The following is a 17,065-nucleotide window of genomic DNA, read 5'->3' as shown; positions in this document are numbered from 1 at the left end:
GGTTTTTAGCCGGAGACATTCCAAGTTTGGTATTTTGTTCTTTATCAAGCTATAATAATCAATTCTGTTCTTTTATTTTTTACAGTCCACAGCTTCAAATAACTTATCATTTACTTTCAGGGATGTTAAAATAAAACAAGCCTAAAAATTGATCTTGTAAAGAGCAAATGAAAATATTACTCTTCATGAAATGGTATCACCTTTAGAAAAGGATACACATCCATCTAGCTTCCCCTTAACCACGACCTTTAAACATCCAATAATTTCGTATTCAAAAGAAAAGAAAACAACAACAAAATTCACAAATAGTGACCACGACAGGCCTGTAAATGGTTGGTGAAAAGATTGTCGGACCTTTTTGAACACGCGAAAATAGACAACAGGACAAAAATATGGATTAATTAATAAAGACAACACAGATATGATACGTCAATTGACTAGTCAAATCATGTCACTTTCCCCTGCTTATTTATAATGAGGTCCTTATTTTATGGTACCAAATAAAATATCCCAATTATTTGTGGGCCCAGGTCTGAGTTAGTTGTAAAATGAAAGGAAGAGAACAATTCTTACACTTTTGAAGGATGTGTATCTAGTGCTTGACACAGGAAGCTGCGTATCTTCGCTCCTGTTTGTTTGTGTTAAATGTTTACGCTGATTCTTTCGTTTATTTGGATTAATTCTTATAGAAGAAGAAGAAGAAGAAGAAGAAGAAGAAGAAGAAGAAGAAGAAGAAGAAGAAGAAGAAGAAGAAGAAAAAGATATTTTTAAAATTTTTTTTTTTTAAAGGGTTTTACGGCGCTTGCAACACATTTAGGTTGTAACAGCGCCAGTAAAAAGAAGAAAATGGGATAGTAAAAAGTTCTAGAATTACAATTTAAGCACCCAAGACATAGGGGAACTGGGAACAAATAGGGATCAGATGTAGATTCCAAGAGCATACCACCAATGCACTTAGTTTGAGATCACCTATAAGTCTCATCCAGACACAAGCACAAAATCCAACAAAGAGGAATACACTCAAATGCTTGCATTATACATTAAAAATAACAAATATAATAATACATAACAGAGAGATGATTTACAAGGAAAATAAATATCATCTCCCAAAACAATAACTATGCATTTGACTGTTTCCCTCCCAGCTAGGACTCCAGCCAGGGTCGAGACAAAATCGAGCAATCTCACACCAAGACAAAGACAGAAAACAAGTTGGAAAACAGATATAAGGGGATAGAAGACACGGTAAGTACCTCCCTGCCCACTGGAAGAAAAGAAGAAGAAGAAGAAGAAGAAGAAGAAAGAATAAGAAGAAGAAGAAGAAGAAGAAGAAGAAGAAGAAGAAGAAGAAGAAGAAGAAGAAGAAGAAGAAGAAGAAGAAGAAGAAGAAGAAGAAGAAGAAGAAGAAGAAGAAGAAGAAGAAGAAGAAGAAGAAGAAAAAGATTTTTTTTAAATTTATTTTTTTTAAAGGGTTTTACGGCGCTTGCAACACATTTAGGTTGTAACAGCGCCAGTAAAAAGAAGAAAATGGGATAGTAAAAAGTTCTAGAATTACAATTTAAGCACCCAAGACATAGGGGAACTGGGAACAAATAGGGATCAGATGTAGATTCCAAGAGCATACCACCAATGCACTTAGTTTGAGATCACCTATAAGTCTCATCCAGACACAAGCACAAAATCCAACAAAGAGGAATACACTCAAATGCTTGCATTATACATTAAAAATAACAAATATAATAATACATAACACAGAGATGATTTACAAGAAAAAAAATATCATCTCCCAAAACAATAACTATGCATTTGACTGTTTCCCTCCCAGCTAGGACTCCAGCCAGGGTCGAGACAAAACCGAGCAATCTCACACCAAGACAAAGACAGAAAACAAGTTGGAAAACAAATATAAGGGGATAGAAGACACGGTAAGTACCTCCCTGCCCACTGGAAGAAAAAGAAGAAGAAGAAGAATAAGAAGAAGAAGAATAAGAAGAAGAAGAAGAAGAAGAAGAAGAAGAAGAAGAAGAAGAAGAAGAAGAAGAAGAAGAAGAAGAAGAAGAAGAAGAAGAAGAAGAAGAAGAAGAAGAAGAAGAAGAAGAAGAAGAAGAAGAAGAAGAAGAAGAAGAAGAAGAAGAAGAAGAAGAAGAAGAATCTGATTTTTTCGAGGAACGAAATAAAAGTCTTGGTTCTGTTCTTTGACGCTACGAATTTTATTTTCATTATTAATTTTTTTTTTAATATTAGCACTTAGAGAGCAAAATTGTATTGTCAGAAATCCGACAATAGTCGGAAGATTTATAGGCCTGCCAAGATCAGCGGGAAGATTTCAAAAAGCAATTTTTCCAAATTTTAGCCAGAATGAGGGCATCCCTGTATTTCATAAAAATTTCAAACAGGCAAATCCGTATAATATTATTGAAAAGAACAAAGAAGTGCAATATCCACTAAACATGCTCAAGGCGCTTTACAAGGGATCCCTGGCCAACAGAAACACTTAACATGTTAGATGAGACATAACACCTGTTATTACAATTTTTTATGACAGAGACAATGCCATACAGGTACTCATTTTACACCTGAATACGATGAGAGAATGTGAGTAAAGTGCCTTTTTCAAGGACTTAACCATGAAACGTTTAAAGTGTGACTCGAACTCTGGACCTTCCGATCAGGAGGCGAGTGCCATACCCCTAGAACACATCGCTGTACAAATGTTAAACAAAAAAAAAAAGAAAACAAAAAAAAAAAGAAAAAAAGAAAGAAAGATGAAGAATACTTTGAGGATACAATAAAATTGAAATACTAAATGTAATATTACCTGGTCCCCAAAAGTGCTGCAGATGAAGAGTTAAACAAGATTAATAATGGAGAGAACACTACCTAAAGGAATTAAACATACAGACTTGCCAACCAACCTCAACCATTTGAAAAGATTTATCTTATTTCCCCCATTATCCAAGCTTATTTTCTCATAATTTCCCACCAAAAATCACATTTTCAACATGCGCAAACCAACCAAATTTCCAAATTTAACATTCCACTAAATCTATGGAGACTTATCGGGTTAATAGAAGATAGGAAAACCATGTAATTCCTGTGACAATCATCTGCCTGACTCCTCAGGTTCACATCTAGATGGTTACCATATTTAATGAACTTTGACTTGACTCTCCCACTTTTATCATTTTCTCCCTTTTTGTTTGACTCTTTTGCTTGTAGCATATCTTTTTGGTCGATATTCCCATATAATATTTTGGACCTTAAAGCATATTTAATATATACAATCGCTCTCTTTAATTCAAAAGTCCACAATCCAGATGTCTCCATTTTCTGGACAGGTTGCCCGGTGACAATTTTTTTTTTTTTTCTTTATTTGTACACTTTAGGGACTGATTATGCGGATGTCTCTGTCATCCAGACAAAATGTTGTGAACGGAGGTGTTTGTATTTGGAGAGATGTGACTATTCAGAACTGCCAAACCCAACTGAAGAAAAGATGAAATTTTGACTGAAAAATGGTGTCATTTTAAAGGAAAAGGTGTAATTGTGCAAAACAAAGGCTTTATTCATAAATATATATCACTTTATTTTTGTCTTGCAAGGTACAATCAGCATGCCGATATCCCATTCCATGGAATCCATGTTTTCAAATATAAATCCAAATATTAGCCTCTACAGCTTTTTACTCGTTCAAATCCATTTTTGATGCATATCTGATGATGACTGTCATTCCCTGAATTTTCTCATCGACAAATTGCTTACATCCCCCACACGACCTTGAAGACAACAAAAAGGCGTAATGCAGAACCAAAAAAAAGCATAAATGTGTAATTTGATTTTTTTTTTAATGCGTAATAATAGGCGTATAGTTGGCAGCTCTATGGATGTGAGATCATACTGGCTGGCAGATTTAAATTCATAATCTATAACTTTAAGAGGCTGAACAACAAAGGACCCAACTTACGTTGGAAAGAAGAAGAAAGTAACAAGTGATTACAATTATTTTTTAACATCATGGATTAGATAATTGGGTAATGCACTTCCACTGTTAAAAATTTCTATGCACTATTTATCTCTGATTCCATCACATAGCTTTCATATCTCATTATCTTACTGTTGGAGTACATATTAGAATATTATTTTGTATTATTTTCTTCCTTACAAAGTTGATTAAGGTCATATTCATGATGATGATGATGATGATGATGATGATGATGATGATGATGATGATGATGATGACGAAAATGACATTAATCATTTAAAAAATCAAACATCATACTCACAGTGCTGGACATGGCAACAACAGGATATGCGAATAGAAAAAAAACAGACAAAACAAAAATAGGTTTAAAAATGACACATTGATAATAAAACAAATGCTAACAATAAAACATAATTTATGATGTATATTTAATATCAACATGGAATCAAAATAGACAGCCAGTATATTTTAGTGATTGAATGTGTTTGTGACCAAATAATTACAAAGATCTACTGAGACTGGTATCTCAGGACCTGAGGAGAGCTAGAGTGGAGGTGTTGTCTCTACAATCTCATTAAAAGGAGAAGATGGCAATGGTTGGGGAAATATTATAATTATTATTATTATTATTATTTAAATTTCGACGTCACCCGGGATCGATCTTTGTATGTGTAGCGAGTGCTCTACCAACTGAGCTATCAGGACCCCCAATATTATCAAGAAAAAGGTATAATACCAAGTTGTACAATATAAGATTAAGAGGGCCATTCAGTGGCTAAATATATTGTATCTAAGCTAAGGTAAAACTTGGCCAGGGGGAGGGGGGACTAGTCTGTGCTAGAGTTGTGAATGAGTAGATACCTAACTTTATATATACAGTAACAAATATTGTTTAGGGCAGCAACAAAAAGGACGCCTAGCAGACAACTTAACACTATTTGAAAGACTAAAAATGGCCTGCTGGTGGAGTGAACTAAACACTGTGGAGCCCGCCCGATAATCATTGTGAATCAGTTGAAATGCGTGGTATAAATGTGCAAATATAATATGTATTCATCTTGCCCTTGATCAATTTTGTCTAAATGCTCTTTCTGCCTAAATGCCTGTTTTTTTTCTGCTTCCCAACCACCGGGCATTTAGGTGATCACCACTGCACAACTTTTTTTTGGTATATAATATATTAATTTCATTTACGTTGAATGATCCCAAATTATGTAAGATCCCAAGTCTCATAGTGAAAATATGACAAGCCTTACAGAGGACCTTGGCTTTTTGGATTGTGTGCCTTTCGTGCAATTTTGGACAATTTAAGCTCTTTTGCATGTCACTGACACTTACAGTACAGTCCTCCTGTATGCTCTATTTTGAATTCTCTCGAGCTGTTCTCTATCTGGTTGTTACTCTTGGGGTCACAAACACATGAACTATATTCTAAAATTGGCCATATTTTATAGCATTATAGCAGGTTTCTCTTGTAATTGTCATCTCTGATAGTAATTGTCATCTCTGATAGTAATTGTCATCTCTGATAGTGATAGTGATACAACCTAAACTACATGCCACTCTAAAATTTTAAGGTTCATTTCGATCATATCTCTGGTCAAGATGAGAGAGGTGAGAGAGTATGTATTTGTGTGTGTGTGTGAGAGAGAGTGAAAGAAAGAGAGAGAGAGAGAGAGAGAGAGAGAGAGAGAGAGAGAGAGAGAGAGAGAGAGAGAGAGAGAGAGAGAAGAGAGAGGGAGGTGACTCAGTAGAGTGTGAGTCACATTCACATGCCAGCTCAAATAGCAAAAGTCTGGGCTGAAATTCCACATACAGTCGCCACTTCAATGACTAATGGTAAATATACTGACTTGCTCATCTGGAGTTAAAGTGATATTTATACAAAGGAAAAAAACAAATTTTTCAAAATAAGACCAGATAAACGACTTGTTTTCAATAACATTAACATTATCGATTTAGATTTGCAATCGAGTTATGGTCGTGCGGCCATATTTTAAAGTTTTGCTGTAGCTTTTGATATCCCAGATTTTAACTGTATCAAGCAAAAGCAGCCACATAAACAATTAAAAGTCGAAGTTGTGGCGATCTCCGTTTCCTACGAACTACGAAGACTTACCACATACTGCTGACTGCAAGACTACTCTACACGTCAGATCAGACAAAAACGTAAACACGAGAGAACTCATTAAATTTATAAAATTCACTACACATTGCTTTCATTGTTTGTTGTTTCCAGTAAAGTAGATGCTACATTGGTGACCCCGACGTAAAACAACTTAAGAGATAGGTATATATTATTATTATTACTATTTACCAGTTCAACTCTTCACAAGAACATAATAATAATAAACATGTCTATCGACGCCGTAGCATTGAAATTGCCCACATTCTGGACCACTTGTCCTTCAGCGTGGTTTGCACAAAGCGAGGCACAATTTGCCTTACGCGATGTAACAAGCGATGAAACAAAGTACTACTATGTAGTGGCTGCCTTAGACTCAGACACAGCAACTAGAGCCCTTGTTATTCTATCATCACCACCCAAGGAAGGTAAATATGAAATACTGAAAAACTTCCTGCTGTCTGCGTTCGGCCTTTCGGAAACAGAGAGAGCGGAATCTCTACTCAACATGAATGGTTTGGGCGACTTAAAGCCATCTGAGTTAATGGACAGGATGTTAGTGCTCCTCGGCAAACACAAGCCCTGTCTGCTCTTCAGACAGTTATTCTTAAGACAACTTCCAGCAAACATCAGACTTCCATTAGCAAACTCGTCCAATCTGGATGATTACAGGGCACTTGCCAGAGAAGCTGACAATTTTTTCTACGCTGCTCACTCAAACTCTAACTCCTTTTCAATTTCTCATACTACTTGTGAAGTTGACACACCAACCATGACCAGTGAAATAGATTCCCTCTGCTGGTACCATCAACGGTTTGGTTCAAATGCCCGTCGATGTGCACAAACATGCAAACTCTTCAATTCATTCAAGAAAAACAAGAAGAACCAGGGAAACGCCAAGCCGGGTCAACAGTAAATTCTGCTGTCGACCCGGATTCTTACTCAACCAACGCGCCCACATCAAAAAATCCCCAACTCATCGTCGTCGATGAAAATTCAAACCGACGTTTTTTAGTAGATACTGGAGCTCAAGTATCTGTCACACCCGCCTCTGCATCAGACAAAAGCTTGGGTTCCTCTGATATCGCATTACAAGCTGCTAATGGTTCTACAATAAAAACATACGGATGCTTTGAAACTAACATACGTATTGGATCGCGTTCATTCAATGCACGACTTATCAAAGCTGATGTCAAGCGTCCCCTACTTGGAGCAGATTTTCTACGTCATCATAATCTGCTTGTGGATATTCGTGGTCGACGCCTTATCGACGCTGAAACGTTTTCGCACGTACCTTGTTCAGTAAGTTCAGTTTGCGCAAACGCCGAACTCTCACCACTCGAGCCGAACTGCAATACATTCAGAAAATTATTGAATAACTATCCAGAACTACTTCAACCAACATTTTCAACGGCAACTGTGAAACATGGCGTGCAACATTTCATCACAACCAAAGGTCGCCCAGTATTCGCACGTGCTCGTCGCCTGGCTCCAGAAAAACTCTTGTGTGCAAAAAAGGAATTTTTGGAAATGGAGAAAATGGGCATAATTCAAAAATCAAAGAGCCCTTGGGCTTCCCCATTACACATGGTCCCCAAGGCTGATGGCACAATGCGTCCCTGCGGAGATTTTCGTCGACTTAACGATGCTACTATACCAGATCGATATCCTGTCCCACACATTCATGATTTTACAGCAAACTTAGACAGTAAGATCATCTTCTCGAAGATCGACCTTGTCAGAGGATACCACCAAATTCCAGTCGCTCCAGAAGACGTCCCAAAAACGGCAGTGATAACCCCTTTCGGCCTTTGGGAGTTCTTAAGAATGCCATTTGGATTAAAAAATGCAGCACAAGCATTCCAACGTTTAATGGACTCCATTTTACAAGATTTAGACTACGTATTTTGTTATTTAGACGACATTCTGGTTGCAAGTTCAACTGAGGCAAAACACATGGAACATCTCAAAATCGTATTCGAAAGACTTAGAAACCAAGGCCTCGTTATCCGTCTTGAGAAATGTCTTTTCGGTGTGAGATCTCTTAACTTCCTTGGCCATCACATCTCGCATTCTGGATCTGTCCCAACGGCGACAAAAATTGAGGCTGTTAAACAATTTCCACAACCAAAAACCATCAAGTCACTTCAAGAGTTCCTCGGGATGTTGAATTTTTACCATCGTTTCATTCCGAGACTAGCTGAAATACTTCGACCCCTATATAGTGCTTTGAAAGTCAAAAAACAACGCCAAGCACTTACGTGGACGCAAGAAATGTTGAAAGCCTTTACTGACGGTAAAAATGCACTAAGTAACGCTACAATGTTAGCCCATCCTTGCTTGAACTCACCCCTCGCTTTAACGTCTGACGCCTCCGACCAAGCTGTGGGCGCTGTCCTTGAACAACTTAATCATCAAGGTAATTGGGAACCATTGGCATTTTTCAGCAGGCAGTTACGTAAACCTGAACAGAAATACAGTACCTTTGATAGGGAGTTGCTTGGCATTCACTTAGCCATCCGTCATTTCCGTTTCATCATTGAAGGGAGACAATTCGCTATTTTTACTGACCATAAACCATTAATCCATGCCATGTCCAAATCAACTGAACCATGGTCAGCTCGTCAACAAAGGCACTTATCTGCCATATCCGAGTTCACAACTGACATCCGACACATTTCTGGAAAAAACAACACTGTCGCAGATTGTCTCTCAAGAGCAGTTACAAACTCAGTCTCAATTGGCATCGACTATCAAGCTATGGCGGAATCCCAAGAAAATAGCATTGACATACAGGCTTACAAAACTGCATTAACAAGCCTCAAAATCGTCAAAACATCCGTTGACTCGGGTCCAGAGTTAATTTGTGACATCTCAACTGGCTACCCAAGACCTATCGTTCCTACCGACTTCAGAAGACCGGTTTTCGAAATTATTCATAATATGAGTCATCCTGGAGTTAAGGCCACAGTCAGACTTATCAGCAAGAAATTTATCTGGCATGGTCTTAAGAAAGAAATGTCAGCATGGGTTAAGCAATGTCACAACTGCCAATCTTCGAAAATTCAAAAACATATACGAGCACCGTTAGAAACATTCCACGTCCCAGGAAAGCGATTCTCACATATAAACATTGACCTCGTTGGACCATTACCTCAGTCAAGGGGGTTCACCCATCTCCTTACTATAATTGACAGGAACACCCGATGGCCTGAGGCAATACCGTTACAAACCACAACAACAGAAGAATGTGCAAAAGCCCTGATCTCCAATTGGATCTCGCGGTTTGGTATTCCTGTTGATATAACTTCTGACAGGGGCTCACAATTTACATCCACGCTATGGAAACAGATGGCCAGTCAACTTGGTGTGCAGATTCATCACACAACTGCGTATCACCCTCAGTCCAACGGCATGATTGAACGGTTTCATCGGTCCTTGAAATCATCCCTCAAAGCTCGTCTAATAACTCCAAATTGGGTGGATGAGCTACCTTGGGTTCTGCTTGGTTTAAGAACTGCACCTAAGGATGATATCGGTCATTCTTCAGCTGAATTAGTATACGGAGAACCTTTAACAATCCCTGGAGAGTTTATACCTGACCATCCTTCAGACTTCCACGCTAAAGACTTTTTGGCAACCTTTCGGCAAAACGTGTCCCTTCATTCACCACGGCCAACACATCATCACGGCTATCATCAAACAAATTTACCCAAGAACTTGATGTCAGCGAAATATGTTTACATCCGTGTTGACACCCACCGAGGACCCCTTCAGAAGCCGTATACTGGTCCCTATGTTGTCATAACCCCTGGAGATAAACAATTCCTGATCGATGTTGGTGGCAAAGCAGAACGGATTTCGATCGACCGACTTAAAGCTGCATTTGTCGATTCTACGCAACCAGTTTCCCTTGCCACCCCACCTCGTCGTGGACGCCCACCGAATACGAACAGAAACATACAAAACTCCCGTACTGCTTCTGATGATACTAACGTAGTGCCTACTAAGAAGCTATCTCGCTCAGGACGTACCATTAAACGACCTCGGTACTACAAAGATGACTAGTCCGTGTTTGGGGGGGGCATGTGTGGCGATCTCCGTTTCCTACGAACTACGAAGACTTACCACATACTGCTGACTGCAAGACTACTCTACACGTCAGATCAGACAAAAACGTAAACACGAGAGAACTCATTAAATTTATAAAATTCACTACACATTGCTTTCATTGTTTGTTGTTTCCAGTAAAGTAGATGCTACAAAGTGGCAATTTGGACTCGAACTCCAATGTGCATGCGCATACAGAGGGGAGAATGACACAATGTGGGCAGTAGGCCGAGGGTGGAACTGATAAAGATATATAAAAAGAGTTCAGATGAAATTTTGTTTTGCCCATATCACACTGACTCAACTCATACCCCTACTTTGGACTCTAAAAGGATTGTTGCCTGTGTCTCACGCTATCAGAATATGTGATTTTTAAATTGTCCTGATTTTATTTGGACATCGTGATCGTGTTATGTTTTTAGAAAAGCTTTTCATTTATACCAGTTACTTTGACTGACTTTTGTTACTTTTGAAGTTGTAACTCTTTTCTTTATAATTTCTTTCTGGACTTTCTATTGATCTATGATTTTGTCTTTCTTGTCAAATAAAGCTGGTTTAGACTACCGGTTATTAATTAAAAAGCGTAAGTTTGATTTACATTAATTTTATGTAATTATCAATAACTAAAACATATATTTTTTTAAAACAACAAACAAAATCTTTTCTGCCACATGAGACTATTCAGACTGAGTCCGACTAATCTGTTGATTGCACATGCACATTGGAATTTGAATCTGAATAGCCACAGGAGACTATTCAGACTCGATTACGACTCCGCAGCCATTAAAAGTAACCAATATAGTTTAAACTCTATTCATAGCCACTAGACAGAAGAACATTTTTTGTGATTTTCAGTTATTTTTCCTCCAGATATTCCGCCAAATGACAAAATCCCAGAACAAGGAAAGCAGGAAAGTAATCCAAATAATTTAGGATCGTATTTTTGTTTTAATTTTAACCTTTGCATATTTTTTAGATATAATTTGAAACATTTACTAATAGGTATAAGTCTTTTAAAGAATCTCTTGCGGATATTATCTATATAAATGGTTATTCTACTTCCACATGGAAATGTCTTAGTTTTAACTGTCAAAAATATTGCACACTGGAATAGTGGAGTAGGAAACATCAGAATCAGACTCTAACTCTAGATATAAATAGCTATTAGAATGTGGAAGTTCTTCCAAATTCCATATACTTTATTTCATACCTGCACACCCAATCCCTGAATTCTTTTGTACGTATATATTTAATAACATTCGCTGCCATACTGAATTATATTTGACCTTTCAGCTTTTGAAATCGACAGCAGCCTGTAGAGGACGGTGGTTGAAAATAGTGTAAACTGCACAAAAGACAACCGAAACTGCCGTCGACTGTTTGTCTTCGTTTCACCCTTAATTTGTCACAATGACCTTTTGACCCATAATGTAACTACATACATAATTTATGTATTAAAATTATCTAGACAAATAGGTTACCGCTTAATCTATTCTAAACATACTGAAAGCTCATTTATCAACAGGTATCTAATATCAAGCGTATGATTAATTATAAAAACAACCGATCAGCTGCACTCATAGACCTAAATATATATCAAAGTCTGACATTATACTTGATTTTTTGATAATAGAGATGGGGAGAGGATCCTCTTACACATCTTACTACTAACAATTATATGGATTCGATTTACACCAACTATTTACACTGCATTTCAAGGTGCCTAGTCTCTGAAATTTATTTATCATATTCTGAGTAAAAGCTGTCACTTCAGATTTCATGTTATAGGGGCTTTTGATAACTTATTATGATATGGTTTAAAGCACTATTTTTCGGAAAGAAGATAAAATAAATGATTTTCTATTTCCACAATATTTACTTGATGAACGGCGAATGGCTACAAAAGAAGTTTGCCAGATTGTTGTACAAAACACCAAACTCCCTTTAAAAGATTATTGAACTTCGGTTGTGTATTTCGGGAACGAGTTCGAAATTTCAGAATTATTATTAAAAAAAACAGATGATGTGGACGTTTCGAGGTTCAATTTTATCAACAAAACACGACGCATGAAACACTAAAGAACAAATTAAAGATTAAAATCTCTTAAGTTTCCTATTGTTAGTCATTTCTTCCTTCTTCAAGCACGCCCACAAAAGACCAAGGTGTTTGGCGCAGGGGAGACCATGATACGAGATCAAAGAGAAAAAGCCGCCGCACTTGGATGGTGTTTTTAAAAATATCATATTTTCTTCCTTTTTACTTTTTACCGACACTGATGCGACTTAAATTTGTTGCAAGCGCCCAGCGGCGTGGCGTATTGACGGCATATGGTGGTGCCATGATTAGAAGAAGAAAAAAAAAATAAATAAAACAGTGAACACGATTAAGAGGAGAGAGCACATGTTAAAAACTCTCTTTTTTGGAAGGGTGGGGGGGGGGGGAGGGTCGATGGTTCTACGAGTGGACAAAACTCACAAAAACAAATAATTCATGAAAACAACAAGCCACAACACTGAGATACAAGTCCCGTGTGAAAAGGTCTTTGTAATTATTCTTTGTCCACCATTTAAAGGATTGGATTTGGTAGATAATGCAATCAATATGTGATAAATGTAAATCAAAAGAGAAAAAAAAAAATTACTTACTTTTAGTACTTGGAAAGAAAATCTGCAAATCTTTTTATAATTTGTTTATTGAAATCTGGAAAGGCATCTATTTCAGCTTTGTGAATTGATAGAATCATCAACGAATTTAACCGCTCCTGTTTCATTGGATTTCGCAAGAAATTTTTCACTCTTTTCACTCGCTAAAACAACGTTCAGGAGGTCACGATGGAAGTGGTTAAGGTCACTATATCCTATAAATGTCCATGATTTGTCAGTGTTTGTTGTATCTGTAAAAAGTAGACAATAAAAACAAAAGAAACGTTTTGTTTTTCTAAACTAACTGTGAGCCATTCATGTCTGTCATACCATGTCACTGGAAAAAAAGCGTTTTCGAGATTTCCACACCTGTGTTAATTCAAAATCAGTTGGTTAGTGAGGAACTAGTCTTTTTATTTCTAATTTGTCATCTAGTGTCAATCTCCCAAACGGTCGGTGAAGTAAAGAGTAAACTTGATTCATTGCAATTCATTGTTTAACAAAACAAAACTTCAAAGTATATCTCAAATAATGAAAATCAGTGGAATACGATTAATGATTGCACAAATAAAAGGTAGATTCAGATCTTAAAGCATCACAAAGAAAAAATCACTCCACTTTAAGTACTTTAGAAATTAAAAAAACACACCAAAGTATAACTGTTGTTTCTTTCTTTGACTGACACAAATACACACGCACAAACACACACATACACACACAAACGCACAAATATAAACACTCATACACACGTAACCATCAACTCGGCACTACAAGCAAGAAATATGTTGGTAAATTCGTCCATAATGCTTCGTTGCAAAGAATTACTTTATTCAATAATCGTGAAAAAGAGGAAGGGGTGGGGGGGGGGGGGGGTTGATATGTCGTATTTTAAAGTTTTATGTTGTTTTTCTTTGCTGCTTACAAATAAACGTGACAATGATCAGTGTTTTTGACAGTTAATGTAATATTTTGGATGGCCGAAGTTACCCTAATTATGACGTAAACGGTGCAACATCGCGCATCCCCCCAGTCCAACGGTGGAGCTCTCAGACCCTGGCACAAGTTGAGGGGTTTTTCGCTATTTGAAGATAGTATAATTCGACCCAGTTTCTCGCTCAATCAGCTGTAGCGATACTAATGGATAGAGGATTAACTGGAGCTTGGATTGCTTTGCACCACGGTGTTGATTCAGTCACTAATTCGCGCAGCGCATAGTGATGCACAAACACACGAGTCGGCGCAGTGCGTGAATCGGAATCTTGAATAGAGCGGAGACAAAAAGGCAGTATGTTGTTGGCGAGTAGGCGAAAGACAGTGGAGTTAAAATTTCTCAGTTTTATTTTTAATTAAATTATGCTGTTAATGATTTTTCAAAGATTGGTGTGGTGCCTGGCACCATTCGATCCAATGGCCCCACGCCACTGTGTATGCCTATTTTTTAGCGTAGTGTTTTTATGCACCTCCATTGACGGTGTGGAGTGCCAGCTCCCATTCGAGGCGTCCCCAGGTTGCGGATAGGGGAATGACTTTTAGATATAAAGGTTAGCTACGAATTAAATAAGTAGCCGCGGACAAATCGGCAATGGGTGGTGGAGGATAAGGAAAACTCGGATATCAAACCCGGGAAGATGGATATCATGAACCCTGGCAGGCAGTACATCTAGAAGAAAGAAAACTTTGAAAATAAACTGACATGTGGAATTGCGCCCCATGTATCTAAATAGAAACCGAAACCCAAATCATGAAGCTATAACCAAAATGCACCAGGGTTAAAGCCCCTGTCTATACCCATCCAGGACCTCAGGCTAGTACTAGTACTGCTCATGACGTGGCATCCCCAAACCCGCAAGGAAGGGACGTCACCGATTGCCGAAGGGTTACAGGATTCTTAGAATGTAAAGAATACAAGCAAGTTGGAACTCTCAACACAAGAACTTTAAAGGAAGAGTACAAAAGAAAAGAACTCGCCAATATCTTCAACGAACTCAATCTATCTATTCTTGCAATATCAGATAACAAGATTGTTCACACCAAGGAAGACGATATGGTCAAATACTGGAGGTTGGAGAACTGCACTCTTATCACTACCAGCGCCTGGCGAAACACTCGAGGTGCAGCTGTAGGAGGAGTAGGAATTTTAGTGAACAAACAAACAGAGAAATCTCTAGCTGAAGTCAGCTCTGTCAACATGCGGATAATGGTAGCTACTTTTAATGGAAATCCTAACTCAACAGTGATATCCAACTACGCGCCAGTTGAGGGAAGTGTAGACTGCGAGACCCATTATAACAAACTCTCAGAAACCTGCAATAAGATTCCCAAGCACAACTTCCTTATTGAGTGTGGTGATTTCAATGCTCATATTGATGAAAAGGATGCACCATTCACGTACCATGAAAGCACCAATAGCAACGGCTCTTTTCTTCTATAACATGCCAACGAAAGTAACCTTGGTTATCACAAACACGCTGAGGAGAAAGAAGAAAGGCAAGGTATGGACATACATGTCAGACATGAATGGTATAAAAACACAGATTGACTACATCCTAGTGAATAAAAAGTGGAAGAACTCAGTCCACAATGTCGAAGCATTCAGTAGCTTCAGTAGCCTAGGAGGAGATCACCGTCTCGTATCTGCCACAATTCGCTTGAGTCTTCGAAAAAGCAAATCAACACCATCAAAAGTGAAGTATTACTGGTCCTCTCTAAAAGACTCAACTATACAGAACCAGTATACTATAGAAGTGAGGAATAGATTCACAGGACTGTGTACGGGAGAAGAAGATCCAACGAAACGCTATGAGAAACTCATAAAAGCAAACCGGGACACGGCAGAGAAGCTAGTACCGAGGAGAACAAACGTCACGAAAAGATCCACCTCTAATCTGTTGAAGCTAGAAAGGGAGCTCAAGATGCATTCAACCAACACCAACAAACACCAAACTCAGTAAACGAAGAAAGGTGGAGGATATCAAAACAGAAAATACAAACTGTCTATAGGGATATAGAAGAACGAGAGCTAGATAGTCTCATCCAGGAAGTGGAGAAAGCCGACGAGAGAAACACACATAGTGAAAGCTGGAAACTGATAAATAGAATAACTGGTAGGAAAGCAAGTCGACAAGGGATCCTCAGGGGTAAAACAAAAGAAGAAAGAAGACAGAAATGGTTCTCACACTTCCAAAGACTTCTGGGAGAAGATCCAGTCAGGGCAACGGAAGATGATGTAGACCCAGACCCAATTCTGCAAGATATCTGTATAGACGAGAGTGACTTTACAATGGATGAGATAAAGAAGGCCAAAAAGTCTCTCAGTGATGGAAAACAATCCGGACCTGATGACATCCCACCTGAAGTATGGAAGTACTGTGACTTAGATGATATCCTGTTGGAGTTTACAAATGGATTACTAAACAGGAATGAAAAACCAAATCAGTGGTCGGAAATTGATCTGATTCCAGTCCCAAAGGGAGGAGACCTAAGTGATACTTCCGACTACAGGGGAATCAGCCTTGCCGCTATAGCTGCCAAACTCGCCAATAAGATGATCCTCAACAGAGTCCAGCCAGAGATTGACCCTCATTTACGTTCTTGTCAAAACGGCTTCAGACCAGGAAGATCCACGACTGCTCACCTCCTGGCATTGAGAAGGTTAATAGAAGGAGTAAAAAGTCACAACAAGAAGGCAATCATTCTATACGTAAACTTTTAGAAGGCCTTTGACTCGATACATCGCCCTACCGTGATGAAAATCTTAAAAGCATATAGTATACCTCCTAAACTTCTCTCTGTTATTAAAAGAATGTATGAGAACACAAGGGCAAAGATAATCTCTCCAGATGGTGAAACTAAGCTGTTTGAGATCAAAGCAGGGGTACTTCAAGGTGATACATTAGCCCCCTGTCTCTTTGCAATTGTCCTGGACTATGTGATGAGAAAGACCTACGCTGGCATGGAGAACGAGCTGGGCAAAGAAGTAGGCGCAATCCAGCTATGATTGTCACGGATCTAGATTTCGCAGATGATCTGGCTCTACTGAACGAGGAGATGGACCAGGCACAAGAAGTCCTCAATAGACTTGAAACTGAGGCTGAACGAGTAGGACTGTGCTGTAATGCTAAGAAGACAGTTTTCCAAACTTACAACCAAGAAAGGCCAATTAGCATACAGGCAAAGAATGGAGAATGGCTGAAGGAAGTTGACAA

The 17,065-nt window shown here is 38.3% G+C and overlaps 5 protein-coding genes across 5 annotated transcripts in view; 4 read left to right on the top strand and 1 right to left on the bottom strand.

The window, feature by feature from the left end:
* LOC144967406 (mitochondrial pyruvate carrier 1-like) overlaps nt 1–11,629 on the bottom strand; it is a 32,561-nt gene extending 20,932 nt beyond the window's left edge. Inside the window, exons 1-2 of the mRNA XM_078904571.1 lie at nt 11,428–11,629; nt 2,819–2,834 (exon numbers count right to left, since the gene is read on the bottom strand). The gene's annotated coding sequence lies outside the window, so the exon portion shown is untranslated. The remainder of the gene's footprint in view (nt 1–2,818; nt 2,835–11,427) is intronic.
* LOC144969182 (uncharacterized) lies at nt 6,337–7,023 on the top strand. The gene has a single exon (XM_078908292.1). It carries the CDS (start codon nt 6,337–6,339, stop codon nt 7,021–7,023), a length of 687 nt encoding a protein of 228 aa, XP_078764418.1.
* Nucleotides 9,051–10,175, top strand: LOC144969181 (uncharacterized). Its single transcript, XM_078908291.1, has 2 exons — nt 9,051–9,193; nt 9,425–10,175. The coding sequence occupies exons 1-2, from the start codon at nt 9,051–9,053 to the stop codon at nt 10,173–10,175; spliced, it is 894 nt and encodes a 297-aa protein (XP_078764417.1).
* A 2,753-nt stretch (nt 11,630–14,382) lies between the features above and the next one.
* On the top strand, nt 14,383–15,291 carry LOC144969180 (uncharacterized). The gene is made up of 2 exons (XM_078908290.1): nt 14,383–14,401; nt 14,657–15,291. The coding sequence occupies exons 1-2, from the start codon at nt 14,383–14,385 to the stop codon at nt 15,289–15,291; spliced, it is 654 nt and encodes a 217-aa protein (XP_078764416.1).
* A 1-nt stretch (nt 15,292) lies between these two features.
* On the top strand, nt 15,293–16,572 carry LOC144969179 (uncharacterized). Its single transcript, XM_078908289.1, has 2 exons — nt 15,293–15,807; nt 15,861–16,572. Exons 1-2 carry the CDS (start codon nt 15,293–15,295, stop codon nt 16,570–16,572), a joined length of 1,227 nt encoding a protein of 408 aa, XP_078764415.1.
* The last annotated feature ends 493 nt before the right edge of the window (nt 16,573–17,065 follow it).

The sequence above is a fragment of the Berghia stephanieae genome, chromosome 3, assembly GCF_034508935.2.
Source record: "Berghia stephanieae isolate SIO BIC M18660-M18661 chromosome 3, UCSD_Bste_1.3, whole genome shotgun sequence".
Lineage (NCBI taxonomy): Eukaryota > Metazoa > Mollusca > Gastropoda > Nudibranchia > Aeolidiidae > Berghia > Berghia stephanieae.
The sequence above is the reverse complement of the archived record's forward strand: the minus strand, read 5'-3'. Positions and strand labels throughout refer to the sequence as shown.